Source organism: Choristoneura fumiferana, chromosome 24 (genome assembly GCF_025370935.1).
Source record: "Choristoneura fumiferana chromosome 24, NRCan_CFum_1, whole genome shotgun sequence".
In the NCBI taxonomy this organism is placed as follows: Eukaryota; Metazoa; Arthropoda; class Insecta; order Lepidoptera; family Tortricidae; genus Choristoneura; species Choristoneura fumiferana.
In genome coordinates, this window is record NC_133495.1 from 6628077 (window position 1) to 6649838 (window position 21762).

General features: G+C 38.7%; 2 protein-coding genes across 2 annotated transcripts in view; one reads left to right on the top strand and one right to left on the bottom strand.

Moving 5' to 3' along the window:
* Positions 1 to 21762, bottom strand: part of Dpp10 (Dipeptidyl peptidase 10) — a 179102-nt gene that overhangs the window by 118005 nt on the left and 39335 nt on the right. The window lies entirely within an intron of this gene.
* LOC141441577 (trypsin-6-like) lies at positions 540 to 20072 on the top strand. The gene is made up of 7 exons (XM_074106353.1): positions 540 to 699; positions 5681 to 5749; positions 7431 to 7596; positions 12202 to 12298; positions 14222 to 14383; positions 15961 to 16083; positions 19512 to 20072. The coding sequence occupies exons 1-7, from the start codon at positions 609 to 611 to the stop codon at positions 20010 to 20012; spliced, it is 1209 nt and encodes a 402-aa protein (XP_073962454.1). The 5' UTR covers positions 540 to 608; the 3' UTR covers positions 20013 to 20072.

Consider the following 21762-nt stretch of genomic DNA (forward strand, 5'->3'; position numbering starts at 1 on the left):
GTACCTCCCATAGACGTAAAGTGGAGGTGTTTTTTTTTTCTCATCCAAGCTTGTAGTGTGGGGTATCGTTGGATAGGTCTTTTAAAACCATTAGGGGGCTGCTAAAACGATTTTTTGATTCAGTGATTTGTTTGCAAAATATTCAACTTTAAAGTGCAAATTTTCATTAAAATCGAGCGTCCACGGTTCTAAAATCTAAACCGGTGGGTGGAAAAATTTGAAAAAAATTCAGGATGGTAGTAAGTATATCAAACTTACAAGAAAAACTAAAACGGTTAAGTTTTCTTGAGAATTATTAGTAGTTTAAGAGTAAATAGCAGCCTAAGATATAAAATATACCTACCAAAACTTGGAATTTTCCGTATAAAATACGAAATCCTTAGAAAAATATTACTTAATTTTTTCGTACCTCATTAGGTAGGTCATCCATTGATACGAAACCCTATTACGGGCGTATCCGACACCCTCTTGGCCGGTTTTTATCATACCCCAACCGTACCATACCCCTGCTCTGAACAGTTTCTATCAGTAAGTAGCTCTACATCGTACTCGTGCCTAAATCACTCAATCCCTCCACACAGTACAACTCCGTGATTAGAAGCGAAAACATGCGCGCGCGCCTTTTTTATTTCCTGGCAATCAGCGCTCTATGCCACGTGCGGGCGAAGGTGGAAACTGAGGAGGATGATCCTGATTCAGGTAAAAATACTACAGAATACCTTAAGATCGGGTAAGTTTGGCCCCGAAGGGTAACAGGAGCTATCTGTGAGCACGGCAGTGCCCCCGCCAAGTCGAGCAAAACAAAGCCACGCGTACCATATTTTTCTCGAAGCCATTCAGGCTTGATATTAAACTCGTCCCAAGTTTGACATTGAATTGAAGTTTATAGCCCTATAACATTGTCATATTATTGGTTTAGCTAACCGCCCACGTTTCTATTTATTTTATTTTATTTTGTTTTATTTATTTGGGGCATCAACAGCAATACAGTACATTATAGTAGGACTTAGGTACTAAACAGAAAGCCAATGACAGATGTCCACAGAAATACAGTTGGCGAATCATACTCAAAACAGTTAAAACTAACACAGGCAACAAGTATTGTTAGTGAGTCCACAAGACTATGATCTCTAGTATGATGTGTGTGTGTTTGTGTGTGTGTGTGTGTGTGTGTGTGTGTGTGTGTGTGTGTGTGTGTGTGTGTGTGTGCGCGTGTGAGTGCGGTCTGTTATAGGTACTCCAACCAAAGTCGATTTATGTATTATAATAACAAAATCTTACTATTTTTCCGTTAGGACTTTTCGAATACGATTTTTTAGTGTTGCCTTGCTACAGTCAAAGAGGTCAATATTGTGGAAACGTTTATTGTAGTCTCTAAGGACACGGATAAGAGGTGCATTCTGGGGTACCTCGTGTGAACCAGGGAACACTGAACAAGTTCCCCCAAGTTCTATGTTTTTATTAGCTACTCCATAGTAGTTTTCATATAATTTACCCTTCATTAGGTCAAAGTCAGGTTAGTTAAGGTAACGCGACATAAAATGAGGGATGTTATTATTGACGCTCACTGTCTGTTTGTGGCATTGAACGTGATTGTTGTGATTTTTAAAATGACATGGTTGGAGGTACATTATTTTTATTCGACTGGATGGCAAACGAGGAAGTGGGTCTCCTGATGGTAAGAGATCACCACCGCCCATAGACACCTGCAACACCAGGGAGATTGCAGATGCGTTGCCAACCTAGAGGCCTAAGATGGGATACCTTAAGTGCCAGTGATTTCACCGGCTGTCTTACTCTCCACGCCGAAACACAACAGTGCGCAGACCTATATCAACTTTTCTAATTTGGTTCGATTATATTATCGCACCTGACTGCAAACTGTCTGTTTTAGCCTATTTATCCAGAACTTCGTTCCCATAACAAGATAGTTTTCCCTTGACTCATACACATAGTAATCAATATTATATAACACGGCACATGTGACATATACAAATACAATAATAACACATTATTAGCCGTATTATTAACTCCGACGTGGCGTGTTCAACGCTCGTTAACGCAACGCAGCAGACGACATAACCGTAATGCGATCACGTCTACATAATGAACGTTAGAGTAACGGCCGAATAAAGGGAAATATTACGGAATAAATACTGTATATGACAACTCCTGAGTTCACCATATCCTATGCCATCATCGTCAATATTACGGAATATATTTGACAACTCCCCAGTTAGCCAATTTTGCCATATAAGTACTATATCATCATCAATGAGCATCATGGCAATGGGTTGGCCACATCACTCGAAGAACAGATAACCGTTGGGGAAGAAAGTCCTCGAGTGGCGACCACGAACCGGAAGACGAAGCGTTGGCAGGCCTCCCACTAGGTGAACTGAGGACATTGTGAGAGTTGCGGGAAACCGGTGGCTTGTGGCGTTGTTAGAGGGAGGCCTTTGTTCAGCAGTGTGGACGTCTTCCATCATCATCATCATCACAGCCTATATACGTCCTACTACAGGGCATAGGATTCCTCTTAGAATGAGAGGGCTTGGGACATAATTCCCACGCGGGCCCAGTGCGGATCGAAAACTCATAGATTTGCTTCGCAGGTTTGTAGCAAATCTATGATATCTATGGTATCGAAGATTTGTCCAGGAAACAATGGTTTTCTACACCGGAAATGCTCGTGATAAATTTCGAATGTAATTTCACATGTGAATATTGGAAAACACAGAGATACAAGCTCCGGGTTTGAACCTACGATCCTCTTCCTGATAGGCCACTGGTTAAACCACTAGTCCACCACGGCTATCGGCTATTAGGAAGATAAAAATATGTTAAAAATAAAGTTGTGCTAAATACTTGTGATGTATAAATATCATTTAATAATTTGTAAATCTGTTTAAAAAATATATACCTCGTTGAGTTTCTTGCCCGATTCTCCTCAACAGAGGCTTTTCCGAACCGATGGTAGATTTTTTTTGACATTCATAAGTGTTATTATAGTTGTTATAGCCTAAATTGAATAAAGATATTTTGACTTTGACTTTGATATAGATATATAGGGGGAGGCCTTCGTTCAGCAATGGACGTCTTCCGGCTGATGATGATGATGATAGACATACAGCCAATGCTTAGCGTGTGTACCTACAGGCTGCATGCGGCACGCGGGCCGCGGTCTGTGTACATACCTGGTGTAAGCCCATCTTTGTGGGTACTTCTTTCCTCGCACGACGAAGATCTGGAATCAGCTTACTGCGACAACATTCCCGGAGCGTTACAACTTAGGGATCTTTAAAAAACGAGCCTACCAATTCCTAAAAGGGTCGGCAACGCACCTGTGATTCCCCTCGTGTTGCGGGTGTCCATGGGCGACGGTGATCGCTCTTCATCAGGTGACCCGTCTGCTCGTTTGCCTTCTCTTATATATATAAAAAAAAACATGCGACAGGCGTGTCCAGCCCAGTACCGTTTCAGCTTAGTAGTTTCTTTCCCAACGTCGCCTGTGTGTTTTTGAGTATAGACATAGTAGTTAAGACACAGCGTAGGACGTCCACCAACGAGATGGACGAATGACCTAGTTAAAGCCGCGGGTTCGAAGTGGTTGAAACAATCACTTTGCTCACCCGTGACATTTTAATACCTAGCTACGTACGTTTATGCAAAAAATGTGTGTTCAGTTCACCATGCTACCAGATGTTAGGTTAACTAAAGCTCTGCTAACTAGAGCTCTGAAGATGAGCTCTGGTTGAGTTCAAAACGCGTCAGTGTAGTGTGATGGTGGTGATAGATGGGTTTGTGTAATTTGTCTGTGTTCTTACAGTGAAGAGGTGGAGGAACTTCATCAACACCCATTTCTTGTATTAACGTATACCTAGTGCCATCCACGAAGACGCGTGATTTAGTCAAAATTAGACAGTAATGACATTGTAATAAGTACCACGGCACGCGTCATCTTGAATGACTCTACCTATAGCTATCATAAGCTTGCGTTTGAGCAAAGTAATTGTCTCAGTTCATTGATAACTATAGAACTCCGCAAAGAAGACGACTGATTCAATAAATAAGGTATATAATCTTAACGATGGTTTATTAATATTCAACCATTTGTTAGCCTTCGTTGTGTCCTAATCAATGTCTGCAAACGTAGGACCTATTGTTTCCAACCAATAACCAATCTTATCGCTTCTGAGTCGTTGAGTTGCCTGGCTCAATATTGGTTAAATATTCAAAGATGCTATTATCGGTACTAGGATACCATCAATATTGTGCGGAATATACAATTCAGCTGTTATATTGATTCTGTGTTGCCAGTTGAATTGCCGCTTCGTATATGTGTGTCCATAAGTAACAAGTACAGTACATTTAGAACAGCAGGAAATATGTTTTACGTAGATGATATCGGGTGGCGTTCGCTATAAATGTAAAGCGAAACTAAATACTTCAATGAATACTACTGTGTCGAGACAACACATACGTTTGTTTGTGGTAAGAGGTAATATCTAGAATTATAGAATCAGCTAACCATAAATATATTTCTGAAATTGATACAAAGTCTAAATGTAAAGCGAAATTAAATACTTAAATGAATACTACTGTGTCGAGACAACACATGCGTTTGTTTGTGGTAAGAGGTAATATCTAGAATTATAGAATCAGCTAACCATAAATATATTTCTGAAATTGATACAAAGTCTATGTCGCTGTCTTCGTCCAGCCATTGCCAGCAATGTACAGCAAAAAGTTAACAAAAGGCTGAATTTTAGTTTATTAATTAAATTAACGTCATGGTTAAGTTATAGAAATACGTTACTTTAACCTCCCTTAAAAAAAGCCTGACTGCCGATAACACACTGTATCTTTTATACATGAATTGCTCGTTTAAAGGCATTAGATAGATAGATAGATAAGCGTCAGCGGGACGGCAAGATACGAAGATCGAATTTTGCACTTCGTAATAGATATAGGGCCTGGTAACCGGCAATCTGTTGCGGCGTGTTTGGCAACTTTGATATCGTGCACAATTGGCCATGATTCGTCACAAGCTGCATCCCTGTCGCACCCGTGTAGTTGCAGAGGGATGAATACACAAAGTGAGACTTGTGGACTGCGATGTTTACACAACAGATTGTTAGCTCACGTATTATTCAATCCCTAACATGATAGGAAACTTGTAAGGCTTTGGAATTTAATTGTTACTAAACAATAATGTTGCCTGGGTTATTTATTCTTTGAAATGACGTTATTTTTGAAAGATATGTTTCAGATTGTTATGTTTTAAACTAGCGCGGCTTTCACTCATAGTCATAATTCACACCACATTCCACAGTTCAGCCAAATGTAAGCAGAAAATAAGTCGTTGTCCTGGAAGTATTTCAAATTATGAATATCAAAAATTCGGAAAATCTACATATCTACGTAAATTTTAACGTTGAGATTTTCCATAAGTTTAGGACGCTTCGCTTGCAACTCCAGGGAACCCTCCCTTTAAAACCCTATACACTGCTTTCTTGAGTAACTCCAAAACTACCTCGGGGTAGTCTATTGATACTATATCTATAGATATACAATTTGTACTTGTTAAGCATCCTGTACCGTACTTGTACATTGTGCAAACATTTGTCTGTTTGTTTGCAATCAGACGCGCCAATATTGATTCAATTCTATCTACCAGGCGAGCAGAACTTGGACAGCGGTGAAGCTAACAAGACTCAAACTGAACCGCCACAACTAGATGAAAAAGGTAAGTTTTAAACCTAATTAGTTCATACACCAAACAACTCTCAAAGGATCAGTATAAACTTGATAAGCCCCAATTACATTGCATTGCGTTTTTATTAATAAAACGTATCCGTTATCCCATTCTTGGACATATCATCTCAGATTGAGACCTTGATGAACTTGAGCTTGAGATTGGATAAGCTATGTCCAATTAAGCGATCTTAACGTGTCTTTTTATAGAAAAACACTTTTGAAAAACGCCACTGCAATACATACATAGAAAAATGAAGAACTAAACAGAGTTTTGAAAAGGTCACTCAGTATTAGACTGGACTAAAGGGCTGCTTATCCGTCGCACAATATGTATAAAGCAAATCGGGGAATCTACTTTTGAGCCTCTAACATCATTGGGGAAAAGAGGGTTCCACTTCATATTTTTATAAGGGCAGATCAATAAGCGGTCCTTTCTTAGACATAAATACTTTTTACCTAAAACTCGCGGGAGAAACATCGGTTATAAAAGAATTTTAATAGGATAGGTGTACATATTTAGAAAAATCCACACTGAACCCACGTAGGACCTTTGGCCCAAGCCCTCTCACTCTGAGAGGTGGCCTGCGCCCAGCAGTGGGACGTATACATCGGTGTACTGCCGTTTCGGCAAAATTTTTTTCGCCATTTTTCACTTCCCAAAATACTTATCGCAGTAGTTTCATTTCCCAAACGAATCTTTAGCATATTAAATATTTCGCATTTTATTCATTTGGTCAAATTATCATTTGGCATAATTTTACATTGTCAAGTTTTAATATGACAAACTTTTATTAAGCAAACGTTTTCTTTTGGCTAATATTATATTCCAAAACAATGTTTGTTCAAAATGACACTTCGCACACGAACCAACCACAGAAACCAACTGCTACCAGAAAAGTAGGTTATTATGCCATGCAATATTTTGGGAAGAGTCATCATCATCATGTCAGCCGAAAGACGTCCACAGCTGGACATAGGGCTCCCCCATAGACCTCCAGTTGCCTCGGTTGGAAGCGGCTTGATCCATCGTGAACCCGCGACTTTAACCAGGTCATCCGTCCATCTCGCTGGTGGACGTCCTACGCTGCGCTTGCCGATCCGCGGTCTCCACTCGAGAACCTTTCAGCCCCAACGATCATCCGTTCTCCATGCTATATAGCCTGCCCATTGCCACTTCAACGAGCTAATTCGCTTGACTATGTCGGTGACCCTTAACAGAAAAGTTTTGCTCGCTGCACGTGTTTCAGTGCTGTCAGTCAGTTGTCTTGTCAATGTCAGTGCCATGCATGTCAAGCTCGTCAAGTCAAATACATATAACGCCCTTGTGTTGGTAGCGCTGATCATAAATGGTCGCGTTCACTCACATTAAGACACGGTCCGGTCGCACGTGCAGCGTGCAATGACTTCCTCACGGTCCCACCGGAAGACCAGCGCTGGCTCTCGAGCCGGCATTATGCTAAGGTGGGTCCGTTTCGTAACATTGTTTTCCTCGTCTGTCTGTCGTTTCTGTAATTGTGTGTCCTCGAATAAATGTATTTCCTTTCTTTATTTCTTTCTTCTTTCCTTGTTCTTCTACGTATCTCCTCATTTCTGATTCGATCCCGTAGAGAAACCCCAAGCTAGCTCTCTCCATTGCTCGCTGGGATGATGTTGATTATTAATCGTTCCAGACAATATGGACCCCGACGACAGCAGCAGCGAGAGCATCGGCGCGACGGTGTCGCAGATATACCGGCACCCGTACGCCGCCTCGCTGCTGAAGAACAACTCCTATGTCTGCAGCGCCGTCATACTCAACACCTACTGGCTCATCACGCAGTCCAAATGCTTCGATACGTAAGTACATAAATGCATTTATTTTTTAGGGTTCCGTACCCAAAGGGTGCCAACGGAACCCTGATACTGAGACTCCGTTGTCTGTCTGTCCGTCCGTCTGTCACAGGGCTCTATCTCTGAGTCGTAATAGTTAGAAAAGAAGCCGTACAAAAAAAGTGTCTAACGGGCATAGACCCCGTTCCGTATCGAGTTTTTAGTTTTTACACATCAGAGAATGAGGATCTAATGGCCATAAAATCACTGCTCAGGATAAATTATAGTTTTTTTTTTGAAAAATATGCCTCTGTCCATTGAAGGACAATTTTGTAGGTTTAGTGGCGGATGAACGAAGAAATTTAATTAATTAATTTAAACATTGAGTCAGTCAACTATAAACTGACACTTCGAGGTTTTTTTTTAACAGACATGTGGCTAAAGAGTCGATTTACAATCAGCCAACGACGGTAAAAAAACTTTTCGTAATGATTCTTATTGTCTTATATTCAACGATTCAAGCGATTCAACAAGTATCACCTGATTCAATGAATTATTTATATTCAACCTAATGATAAACTACTGAAGTTGCTATGATAATTAAATTTATGGCTGTTATACCTTCCACATAGCGAGAGATACTTGAGCGAAAGTTCTCCGGAAAAACGTGACGTAATTACGCTTCTGATAATTAAGTCGCTTGACTTCATTTTGCTGACGTCCAAGTTAAAAAGAGTTTTAGAATTACATTGGAATTACACAAGTTAATATTCTTGCGGGCAATTTTTTTCGAACTTTCTTGCGGATTCTTCTAAATTTACTTGAAATGATATGTCAAAGATACAATATCGACGTAAAGACAGGTCCTTATGTAATAGTATTGAAGTCAAGTATTACATTAATGAATACATGATCACTACAGTAGCTTTGTGACCTTATATTCGCTGCCAGCTCAAGTTCTAAACTTCGGGTGCCTGAAACACGCATGTGCGTTTAAAGCAGTCCAAATGCCTGACACTGCTCCACCGAGTGTTGTAAAATAATATGTATGCGTTGCCGTTACTGACACTGAATGCCTTCAGATATACAGTCACTTCTTGAAATATGTACTACTCGTACATAAAGGATTCACAAATATGTAGTTTTACTCGTAGACATCTTAGTATCGAAGTCTGTGAAATCTTGTGTGTGGGATATTTATATTTTCAGACAACTCCCTCTATGTATAGTGTATTGTGTAGTGAAGTGACAAACTCACATAGCTTCTTATAAATTGCCCTACATTGAATTTTATTAAGTTCTAATTATATTAAAAAAAATCAACTTAAACCTATAATTACAAAATAAATAAATTCCAACTGCCGTTATCTTACAGGCGTTAAACTTCCAAAAGTCACAAAAGTTAGCTGAAGGATTGAGTCAATTTATCAGCCGCTTTGATTAATCCAATTTTGTACTAATCACAATTTTAAGGGAACTATTTACAATTGTGACTTTAATACGGTAAGTAACTTTGTTTTAAGTTACTTTTTAGGTTTGCTGGCCTTTGAAATCATTGTGCGTGTGCATGAGAGTAAGAATAAGATAGTATTCGTTTCTTCACTAAACTCTCGAATTTTCTTTTTATCTACGTCTACTTCATTTCTGATATAAGCTTTGTTATTTAAACCTGTATTACTTACGTAATTCTTGTTTTGTTCTATGAAATTGAGGAATTGGAACCATGTTGCCAAATTGATGAGATAGACGAGCAGTGTAGAGTTGGTATATATTTCTAGGTATGCTTAAATACCTGATCTACAATTCTTAGGTAATCTGCAGTTGGAGAGACTCGTGTCCTTTAATACAGTTTTGTTTCTTTAAAAAAAAACAACGTTTCCCTTTGACAAACTTTTCCTATATTCAATATTGAGAGTACCCTCCAAGTGGCGTCAAAAACTTTAATCCTGCAGGTATTTATGATCTCCTAGTACCTTAGTTGATTATCGTCACAGAATAACTAATTTCTCGTTCCTAATTTGCAGTGTCGCACCATCTTACCCCATAAACGCATAACCATGAATTCTAATTATTATTATCTACAAATCAAGAACTTATACCCTCGTCTGTCAGTTAATAACGATTATAATTTGCGTCATAAGCAGGCTTTAAACTAAGAAGCTTCCGAAAACTTTAAAAATAATTTTAACTTATAGCTGTAGTAATATAAATAAGTAGCGAAGCGAATAGTTGAGTTACTAAGAAAATATTATGGGAACTATAAACAACTAGACTTTAATGCGGAAGTAACTCTGTCTTTATGTTTTTTTTCTCAAACCGCTGAATCCATTTTGATGCATTTGGCATGGAAATAAATGGAAATGGAGACCCTGGAAAGGTTATAGGATAGCTAGTAGGTATCCCGGAAAATTTCATAGTTCTTTATCTATTAGTTTTCTATGAACTTTCGTCTGTCATGCATTCATTGCATTACATGCACAACTTTCATTCCCAATTTTAAATATTTCTCTATATTTACAAAAAACTATTTCATAAGAAGCACGAAGCAAACTACAGGTAATATTTTACAACAAACACGAACTAAACGATTCTGTAAAGAATATTACCGATAACTACTTTCCAAGAAAATATCGGTAGAAAATTGCACGCGTCGGGTAATTTGCGCAAGGAAAATGATCGGAAAATGATTTGACGTCTTGTCATTGGATGGGATTGGGAGAAAAGTGGCGAAGAAAATCTGGGGAATAGTTCGTGGCGTTCGAAAAAAACAAATACTGACAGGATTGTAACCCACGAACCTCTACTTGAGAGGCCATAGATCAAACCACTTGGCTACCAAGGCTTCTTTAAAAAGTTTATTAGCCAAAAATTATTTCATGTGATTGTAACATGTCAGTCATAGATCAAACCACTTGGCTACCAAGGCTTCTTGGGATAATTTATTATGCCCTAAATTTATTTCATGTGATAGTTTCATGTCATACATATAGGTAGGCATCTGTATGCTCTTACGATTTACCAATTAGAAGGAAGAAAAGAATGGAACACTTTGGACCTCGTAGAGGATGAATGAGACAAAACAACGGACGAGAACGACTAGTCCAAACATAACATTAGCTTATTTACAATGCCTTTTGTATTGGTGAGAGCGGCGATATGTGCCGGCACAAGACATATTCGGGGTCCAAATACGGGCTCCAAATAAATCCCGAGAGACCGTTAATGGTATGGAGCGAGTTACGAAAGAATGTATCAACCCCATGCATCCCTGATATTTTTTGAAGTATTTTTTATCTTTCATTTTAATATAATATTAATATTTGAAATTTACTTTGTTACTAGCTCTTTTCCGCGACGCTGACCACGTAGAATTCGTTTATCACTATCCCGCGGGAACTATGCAATTTTCCGGGTTAAAAACGATCCTATGTGCTTCCACGGAACTCAAACTATGTATATCGAATTACATCTAAATCGGTTCAGCGGTTTAGACGTGATGAGGTAACAAACAAACAAACAAACCAACAAACAGACCTACATTTAGAGGTACATGTTAGTGAGACTTTAAAAACCAAGTCTATTTTTACATTTTATATGAAGAAAACAAGCGGTAAAATTCTAGGAGTAAAAGCTTTTTAGCCATAAATACTGCCGGCACCAAGACAGAGAAGCACATACCAGCATAATGACATAAGTGTTATGATATAGCCACCTGCATTATCAGCACAGGAGAGCCCCAAATATCTGACACGTACTACTAAAAAATAGAGTCGTATCATATCAGATATTTATGCACGCTTAGTTATGTCAGATATTGATGCCGGTGACTGTAACTACCTACGCACATTCGATACGCGCTGTTAATATGCGTTTTCCGCTCTACCATAAAGTATTTAGGCAATGTGCTACTAGTCGTGAGTAATCTAATCATGGTAACGTAAGTGTTATAGTACTCACTGCAACCGCTTGTAACTTGTGCCCGTTTCTTTAGAATACTTGATGTAGGTATTTTCATTATTGAAAAGAGCCCAGTTTTATTACCTTTTGTCTGGCCTTTTCGAGTAATTGACCGGGATGTTTAAGCCTTTCAGCTAATTTATTAACAGAATAACATGTACTTAGGCTAGAATATTTTATTAAACAGAGTTTGAAGTGATAAATGTTTCATGTCACAGTTATTAAAAGCTTAGAAGATATATCGTCACTACTTCTAAAAAAACTCGCATCTCAAAATGGATAATATTTCTGAGTGCACTATGACTTTATTACGTCAAGGTTCAATTTTGTTGGCGTATTGATTTGAGATACGAGCTTTTTTCAAAGTAGTGACGATATTTACGTGCAATATTTCAAAAGGAAACAAAAATAACCAACCCCGGTTCTTCTCAGATGGAGCACTACCATTACATGTACATATAATATTTAGATTTGCAAACAATTAGACAGAACATACGCACTTTACCTTAAATCATTATTCCATTGGTTATATCATTTCCCTTAAAATCCCCTGCCTATCTGATAACAACTTCTTACTAAAATTAGCTTTGTTCCAATACTGACTTTAAACTTCATTAAACAACATCAAAGGCCTTCGACTGATCAAATTTGCCTAAAGCCAATTATCTGTTCCAGAGACATCATCGCTTCGTACGTGACGCACCGAAACCTGGGCAACTTTACCATCAGAGTTGGCAGCTCGTATAACAACAAAGGCGGCGCACTATTTAAGGTAATACTGGAGGTGTGCCTCAGGGCAGCATTCTTGGCCGTTCATTATTCTTCATATATATCGAAAATATTTTCCTTAAGGCAACCCAACTACTAAAAAACAAATACACCTGTGAAGTGAAGTGTGTTATTGTGAAGCGAAGCTTATTAAAAGCTTTTTAAAAATATATACCTACCACATGATGTACTTCTTAAAAGTCTATTCAACAAGCATTATAACATAATTATGGATTTAATACAATACACATTCTATATTGCACAATAATTTTGTTAACCACAAGTGCCTAATTACTGATGTGTGACGAAATATTGCCTATGATTGCTTTTTCAATATATGTAGAAATTAAAATATTTTACGATTCAAGCGTTGTACAGTGTGTATGCGAAATTAAAATTGTGAAGCTCATGAATTTTCGCTTTTGCTGCAATATAACGTTAAATCTTCCGTACTTTACTAATTGGTTTTTACAAATTAAAAAAGAAAAAAAATACTGCAAGCATTTTGCTGGCTGAAATTTTTGTTTAATGTACTTAAGGATAGTTTCAACTTTAAAGCATACCTGCATACTAACAACGAGTGAAGTTATAGGTAAACTAGCTATTGCTCGCAACTTTGTTTATACGCTACTTTGTTTATATCCCGTGGGAACTTTACGCTCCCGGGATTTAATATAGCCTGTGTTATTTTCTGATAATATAGCTTTCTCTGGGTGAAATAATTTTGTAAATCGGTTAAGTAATTTTTGAGTTCATCCGTTGTAAACAAACAAACACAATCAAATCTTAACTTAATAACGTAATAATAAAAATAGTATACATTTACATTATTTTGAAATCATACCAACCATTTAGTTTGTAAAATAAGTGTTTAAAATATCAAATGTAAAATATTTAGTGCATAAGAAAGTCTTAAAATCTCGAAACAGTACAAGTAACATAACTTCAAAAGCCATCAAAATTTTCAAGTAAAAAGCTTATAAGAAATAATTATACACTCAAGGATAAAAGGGACGTTGGCAAGGCAGGGCTCTATAAACGTTCCGTTAGCATAATTCACGTTACTACGTAGCGTAACGTACCGTAAGTAACTTTCAAAGATTGATTCGGTGATTCGTAAAATCTACGAGTATATCGAGTCTCGCTGCGTAAATGGATTCTTTATGTAAAGGATCTTATTTAGAGACTTGAGTCTGACATTTTGAGGTTTATTGTTTCCACCCTAGAGACAGTAAAAATTTAGATATACTTATCGGAATACCTACGTTTGTCGATAAAAATTGTCGAACATGGATAATATTATTTCAAAGCACAGAACTTCTCCTTTGCAGGGTAGTAGGGCTGGACTCGCACCTCAAAAATATGTTCTACCTAAATAAACCTTGAACTTTTCGGCGAAAGTTAACATTATGAAACTGTTATACATAAGTCTGTGAGGTATTACAATGTTGTGGTGACATTTTCAATCCGTACTAGGCTCACGAGTGACCTACTGCCCAAGTTTTGTCATTCTAGGAAGAGGTATATCCCCAGCAGTGACATATGTCATAGATGCATAGCGTATGTACATAGAGCGAAGATAATGATGCTCATAATCTTCTAAACCGAGTGCATCAATTTCTCCTTGCCTTCCACACCGCAGAGCTGGAATCCACAGTTCGTAATCGACAATAGAGAGCGCTGCTGCCCAATCTCATATTAGGTCCCGTAGTCGCCTTTTAAGGCACTCACGAAAAGAGATGAATCCGTCCTATTCTAAAACCGGGCATGGCATGATGATGATGTGAATGCGCAAATTTGGCCAAATTAGATGAGATTTGATGAGATTGGTATTTAGATATCAACTGATTTTTCAATTTAGATTCGGCTATCTGTCCCGTGACAGACGCAAGTCTAACAAGATTTTAAGTGACTTTTTTTATTGCAGCTAAAAATGCTGATCAACAACTTCGACCTGAAAGTGTCCGCGGTCAAGCTAGAGTCACCGTTGGAGTTCGGCTCGCGCGTGCGCTCCGTGCGACTCCCGAATCCTGATGAGGAGGTCACTCTGGGGTACTTGGCCACAGTGCTCGCTTGGACTCCTGTTGGGGTGAGTTTTTTATTCCATTCAGCTTAAACTCTTGGAAGAAACATCAGCTTTATTTCAATCTCATTAGAAATTTGGAGACATCCCTTTTTAGTTCACCAATCACCACCATGATGCATAAAGCCTCTAGGACTTCCACCAACGAGATGGATGGATGACCTGGTTGGTTATAGCCACGGGTTTATGGTGGATGCAGGCCGCTTCCAACCGAAGCAAATGGAGGTCTATGGGGGTGGCCTATGTCCAACAGAGGACAAGCCGTTTGACAACGATGTTGTGAAAACGATGTTGATTCCGATTGCGTTAGACAATAAGGCCTCTGACCCCGACATCTCTGTTTAATATATATAGTTAAGCTCAACCAAAATAAATCTTTCTTTCAATTTACACCGCGAGCGGAGCAGACTCATTAATGACTTAGTTTAGTTAGTTTAGATAGCTTTGTTTAGATGTCCGGTGTAAGTACTTTCATGCAGCCGATAGTTCTACGTTAAACAAGTCATCAATGAGCCCGCTCCGCTTGAAGGAAATCAGGATACTCGTAGAAAGCGAGCTAGCAACAACGGCGGCACCCAAACTACACCTTTAAACACCTAAAAGTTGGTCGAAACGTAATTCATCATCTTGTCAAGGCTCGTGAACGCGACGGGGGCCAGATAAATCAGTCACAACTACGCCGAGCTGCCTCCGGGGAACACTTCAAACTTAATCCAAACCAACCAACTGTTCATTTGTTGAGTTTATTATCAAAATCAAAACGTTACGTATATTGCAAATAGGTCGCAAAGAGACCTCTTGTATGTGTCTGTCTGTACAGGTTGTCTACAAATTGTTCCTAAAAACTTCAGGAGGTTATTGGGTTAGTTTGAATGAACACCCATTGTTGGGTTAAATCGTGTACGTTCATTTTTTTTTTTTATTCGACTGGATGGCAAACGAGCAAGTGGGTCTCCTGATGGTATTTCGACCCATGACTTGAAATTTGGTATACATAGTGTGCGTTGGGATAATGCAAGTAGTCAACAAAAAGTATATTCAGCAAAAAAGCTGGTATTAAAAGTAAAAATTTGAACAGAAACCTGTTTATCGGAATTTTAGACTCAAAATGTAGTCTTGCCTTTGACGCAGTACACTTTGGACATCGATTTGTTGACCAAAATTAAAAAAAAAAAAAAAGCTTTATAAAGAGTGAATAGTCAAACTAACCGAACCACCAACAGTTTGAAGACATCTTTTGTAATCCCAAAATGCCGCTAAGGATAAAAACATGAAATTTGGTGACGATGAAATTGGTGTGGATTTCAATGGGAATTTTGAGACATTTCAGAATTTCAATTCAGACATTAGTCTTATATCTTTAAACCAGCAAGCAGTTCTTGTATATTTTTAATTTCGAAGATCCCAAAAGCCGCACTACGATTTAGATGAAATTGGGTATGTAGAGGTTTTCGGGGATGAACAATCTGGTCTTATCTTTAGCAAAACGCTCGTTTTCAAGTTTTAGCCCAGGTACTGATTATGATTAACGCAAAAATGCAAGTAAAAGCAAGTTTAATATAAATGAACTTTTACATTTACAGCATATGCGGCTCGTGAATGCGCCTGTCATCGAAGCCACGATCTGCGAGTCGTACACCAAGCTGCTCCCTGGCCACTTCATCTGCATGGGCGGCGTGCAGGATCCCAACCGGCACTTCTGCAGGGTAAGTCGCTTGGCACTCCTGCAGCCCTGGTACCTATTCACTTCATTTTATGCTACTTTTTCCCTTATATGTATTGTGTAACTCTTTACTGTAAATAAAACATATGAAAATAACAGTAAACAAGAACAAAGAGATGGACAAAGGCAAAATTATCCCTAAAAGGGATCTCTTCCAGTTAACCTTTAAACAATTGAAAGGACATCAGAAACCAGAGTAGACATTACAATAGAAAGATAACGAGATAAAAGAAAGGACCAAAAATTTTAAATTCACTGAAACAGTATATCAAAATAATAAAATACACACATAATATTTGCAATTCCACGTAATATTTGAGGTGGATGAAGGCCGCTTTGAATTGAAGCAACTAGAGGTCCATGGGGGAGGCCTATGTCCCACAGCGGACGTTCTACGGCTGATATGATGATGATGATGAGGATGATGATGACTATTTGAGAACTCCTATGGGAATTTTGTAAAATCCCGGGATTTCAATTCAAGTGGCGTTGTAATGGTTTATGGATGCAAAACCACTAGGTAGTAAAGTCTAGTCTTTACATAAGCTACGTCAACGAAATTAAATCACTACCCAGGGTGGAACGTTTGTGCTATTAATGTCATATTGACATTCCATACATTTGCTAAAGAAATCATGACAAAAATGATTATGAAAAGGTTCCACCATGGGACGTAAATTAATTTCCTAGACTCATACCTGATTGATTGTTTTTGTACATCCAACGCTTTGTACAGAACACAATTCTATTCGCAAGACAATTTTTGCTAGTTTAATTTTTTTCAAAGCAAAAATCCCACGACTAACAGTCTACTTAAAAACTTCCTCCATTGCACTGCCAACAAGCAAGTTCACAGAATTATGTGACTTTTGCGATAGTTGTTCAACAGCTACATATAAGTAATATCCGCTTTCGTTCAAACTGCCGCCCTATTCAAACGCGCCACAGCGATATTGGAAAGATTTTCCGTCTAAAAGACCTAAACAAAACATTTAGTGGCATAAAGCCCAAAGTGTCGTGATGCTCTCTTGTCTCCCTCTGTTTCTCTATGCTTGTGATGCGACACAACACAAGCCGTCACAACACTGCATCAGATAAATGTGAACGCAACCATATAAAATTTATGAAACCGATACCGTTCTGATGCGTCACGACACAGCACGACAGATAAATTAACCGGGGTTTAAGGTGCTAATACAGAAGGTAATACAGAAACCACAATCGAACAAAGCCCCGTCACGTTACGAGAAGAGTGGAGTGAAATACCACCATCACGATCATCTACATTCTCTACAGCCTTCTCAGGTTCAGTCAGAGTGCTTGGGCTGTAGTACCCATTCATGCCCAGTGAAGGGATCTTCACATACCATTAAATTGCTTTGCAGGCGCGTGCAGGCTAAATTTGAAACGTAATTTCGCACATGAATTTCGAAAAACTCAGAAGTGTGAGGACGGATTGAATCCACGATTATCTGGTTAAGAGGCCGTAGGTCAAATGACTAAGCTGGCATGGCTTTTTCTGCACTATAAGTACCATGGTTATCACGACGGCGCAGATATGAATTTCAATAATGTCATTGATTGGATTTCGCAAGGTTCCGCTCCACTTCTTTGGCACCAAAGCCAAAGGCTACGAGCAAAAGCAATCTTATTTCTTACGGCGCTAATTGGCACTAGTTTACGCGTAAGAGTAAAGTAGAATTTCGCTTGTATTGTTCGTAGCATCTGATTCACAGCAAAATGCTGTCTTTCTCTCGCTCACTATCTATATTGCAGAAGAAGGAAAAACCATTATGATTTTTCCACAGTTTCTATATCTACTAGACTGTATTGAATAGAGCCACTGAAGTTTGTACATTGTGCAGATTATTAAGGAAAAGTTCTCGAAAGCAAACAGCAATTCAAAATACTCTAGTTTTGCTAAGAAATGCAGTGGAATTCGAGAACAATTTTCTTAACATTTCTTTGTCCTACTAATGTTATAAATGTGAAAGTTCGTGCGTTTGAGTGTATTATTTACTCTTTCACTATAAAATTGTGGACAGATTTGTATCCCCATAATAGCACGAAATTGGGATTCACACACCCACCACGCCACCTAAAAGGCCGGCAACGCACTTGTGACTCTTCTGGTGTTGCGGGTGTTCATGGGCGACGGTAATCGCTTACGATCAGGCGATCCGTTTGTTCGTTTGCCCCCTATTCCAAAAAAAATTGTTCAGACTGCCGATGTGGCAGTAAGGTTCTAGAGTGGCGACTGCAAACTGGAAGAGGAAGACATAAAGTGGGAAGGCCCCCAATAAGATGGACCGACGAACTGGTCAAGGTTGCAGGAACCAGATAGATGCGGGCAGTGCAGTACCGCTCGTTGTGGAACACTTAGGCGTTTTTATTTATGATTTAAAATCGGATTTTGTTCCGCGTACCTTGATTTAAGAAACGAAAACAAGGTACGCGGAACAAAACCCGAATTTAAATCATAAAATTAATTAGGTAGTAATGACCGCGATAGTCTTAAACTTAGGTAGATGCCTTTGTGTAGCAGTGGAGGTCTTTCGGCTGATATAATGATGATGATGATGCTGTAATTATTGGGAATGCCCATTGGTAAAGGATAGTGTTAAATAAAGTAGTTTCAGAGTTAGTATATTATAGCAAGAATGGTGTACAAGATTATATAAATGAACCTATTTTGAAAAGAGTACATTTGATTAGATATTTATACGGGAAAGTAAAACTATTGGTCTGGTCCCAATACCCGTATTTGCCCGGCTATGTCCAATGAATGACTCAGGACACAGAGCGGGTAAAGTTTGTAGCACAAAAAGTGTATGTGCAAAGTTGGACAAATAGTAGGTGTTGGGCACGCGGGTTTTTTTTCGTTCGTCCTAGTTTTTAGTTTAATTGGGGACTTAAATGTACAGTTTTCTAAGCAAGGCTTTTGTGAATTTGTACGTGCAAACGGAACCGGAAATCTCGAAAAAATATGAATTATGAAACATGAAAAAGAATATTAAGTGGTACGCTGTATAATAATTAATAACTAATACAGAAATCAGAAGATTAATACTTATGAAATCACTAACAATATGATTCAGCAGTTAGCACTGGCCAGACACTAAAACTTTCTCGTCTCGCGAAACTATTCCGACTTATCAGATTTGTTCCTACATTTCCTTCGAGCATAACTTATGTCTTTCTCAACCTATTTACTTTGTGCTTTTCTCTATATTAGAACAGAACAGATCCTTTTTTTCTTTCACATTATACAGTTTCACATAGTTTTATTACGACTCCCCTATTTTTCTCTATAAAATCTTAATCTTATGTGTTAATTATGTATAATTAACACAAAAGACCGATAACCACGCGGATTACAACATAATCAGTAAGGAACACTTCTTGTTGCAGAAAGACGACGGCGGCGCTGTCGTCCAAAACAATACCCTCATCGCGATATCCTCGTTCCTACACAAGTGCGCTCTTTACTCAAGATCCCACGCCTTCCCTAAAGTCTCCAGCTTCTCCAGATGGCTAGACTCAGTCATATGGGACGAAGACAACCGACCAACTACCATACAGGTGTCTACACCAAGTTTAATTACTAAAACTATGGCCAACGTGACAGAAACCCCGCCAGAACCAAGAAACGTCTACCAGGATCCCAGAAAGTTTCTACTGACGTTGCCTTTTGATCCCATTAATGTGCCTTTAGAACCTGCCGAAGACAATTCTGTGATACCCAGGATGAGTTTGTATGAGTCGTATCTCCAGAATCTGGCAAGGGCGAAGACCAGTACCACCATGGACCCGGATACACTTGAGAAGAAAAGACAGGAGTGGATACACAAGTTCGGGAATTCTCCCCTATTGATGCCGCCAGCGTTTCAAAATCAGTTAGACTATGTTTAATTACAGTAGAATATAATAGCAAATTGTAAATAAACTATTATAAATTTGTGTGTGTGTGTTTGTGTGTGTTTGAATGAGTTAGATAATCCCTTCCCTATGTTTTAAAACGTTTTTTGAGGGATCTTTATCATTATTCCCAGCTTGCAGACGTCCCTCTGTTGGGTATAGGCCTCCTCTCAGGTAGAAAGCTTGGATGCAATTTGCACGCGGGAACATTATTAGGAACTTCGTACTTCATACGCATCATTAAATTGCTTCGCAGGTTTCCAAAGTTTGATAGAGTTTATGAAAGCTAAGCCTCTCTATAGGAATCCTAAGAAAAACTACGACATTTTATGTAGAAAAGTTCAAATGAATCCAGTTAATAACAATATTTTGAGAACCAACAAAGCTATTTTTCAAACACGACACCCCATTCCAACGGAGAGGTCATACCAAGCAAGACATACGTTTGAGACTAGGAATGTATGACAGTGAAACATACGTCCGGTGTCTGGCCGAAGCAAACGAAAATACTCTAAAATGGAAAGGAATGAAATATGTATATTGCTGTCACCGTTTATTGTTTTCACAGATTTATCTCGCTCAAACACTACACAAGACTTTAAGTCTGATAATTCACAATCGAAGTCAAAGATATCTTTGCGCTTTACTACGAGTACCTTATCTATCGCTGTCACTTCATGGTCGAAATTTTGTATAAAGTTGTCAGAAGGCAAACAGTGACAAGGTACTAAAGTGTAAAGATATTTTTGATCTCGACTGTACTTACTCGTTTAGATTCGAAACATGTTGTCTTGTGTAGGTTATGTTGGTGCATAGTCAGCTCTGTGCAACATAACATGGTAAGTAACTATTTTGTTCATTCAAAACTATTTATTTGTGTTGATAAGAGATTACATCGTTCGATCAACAAAGAATCAACCACTTCGCCGTCCACTTGCCAAGCGGCGGCAAACAAGGCCGACAATCGCCTTTTGTCTTAATAATCCGAGAGCCCGTAGTCGTTTTTAAGATTTCGTCGTACACAAGCAATTTACATAGGTAGATGACACTTAGAGACTGTTGATTCGCAAATTTAAAAAATTGCGACTGTTTCGAGAACGCACACACTTGATCATTCACTTGTAATAGAATTACAGAACATCGAGCATTCGCCGTTTTTAAATTTGTTGAACTGAACAACGAAATCAGCCAAACATAGAGCCAAACATTGCTACGAACATTTAAGAACCTACTTACAAGATGATTCAAGGGCAGGGGTTGGCAACGCGCGGCCCGATACCTATCTCTTTGCGGCCCGCGACTGTTTTGTAATATAACTTACAGTACGGTCACGAGCGTTAATTTGGGAGCCATTTTGTGAAAAAATCTTTTGAATTGTCTTACAAAGTGACAGATATTCGATCTTAAGTGGGTGGGGGTAGAATCTAGGGAACTCCTGACAGGCGCGGTGTGCGGGAGGTGTGGGAGATGCGGGAGGAGAGAGACAGCAGCGGAACAAGGACAAAATTGCTGCGCACGATAAAAAGCTCGAAGCAAATTTACCGTCGTTTGACATGAGTGATCGCTATTAACACTCGCTGAGCTCCTGCTTATGCCTAATTTAATTATTCTAATAAATTAATATTTTGTTTCATTTCCTTATTCAATTTAGGAGACAAAGCACCAATATTATTAGACTTGTAAGCTTCGAGAAACTGGGGCCAGCTCTCGGACCAACATGGCCGACAAGATTGCCTTTTGTTTT

What these genes read in the sequence shown, in the direction of transcription:
- LOC141441577 (XM_074106353.1), top strand. Translation starts at nt 609, where the DNA reads ATGCGCGCGCGCCTTTTTTATTTCCTGGCAATCAGCGCTCTATGCCAC. An exon ending in GGAGGATGATCCTGATTCAG is followed by an intron (nt 700 to 5,680) that starts GTAAAAATACTA and finishes TCTATCTACCAG; the next exon opens with GCGAGCAGAACTTGGACAGC. An exon ending in CCAACCGGCACTTCTGCAGG is followed by an intron (nt 16,084 to 19,511) that starts GTAAGTCGCTTG and finishes TTCTTGTTGCAG; the next exon opens with AAAGACGACGGCGGCGCTGT.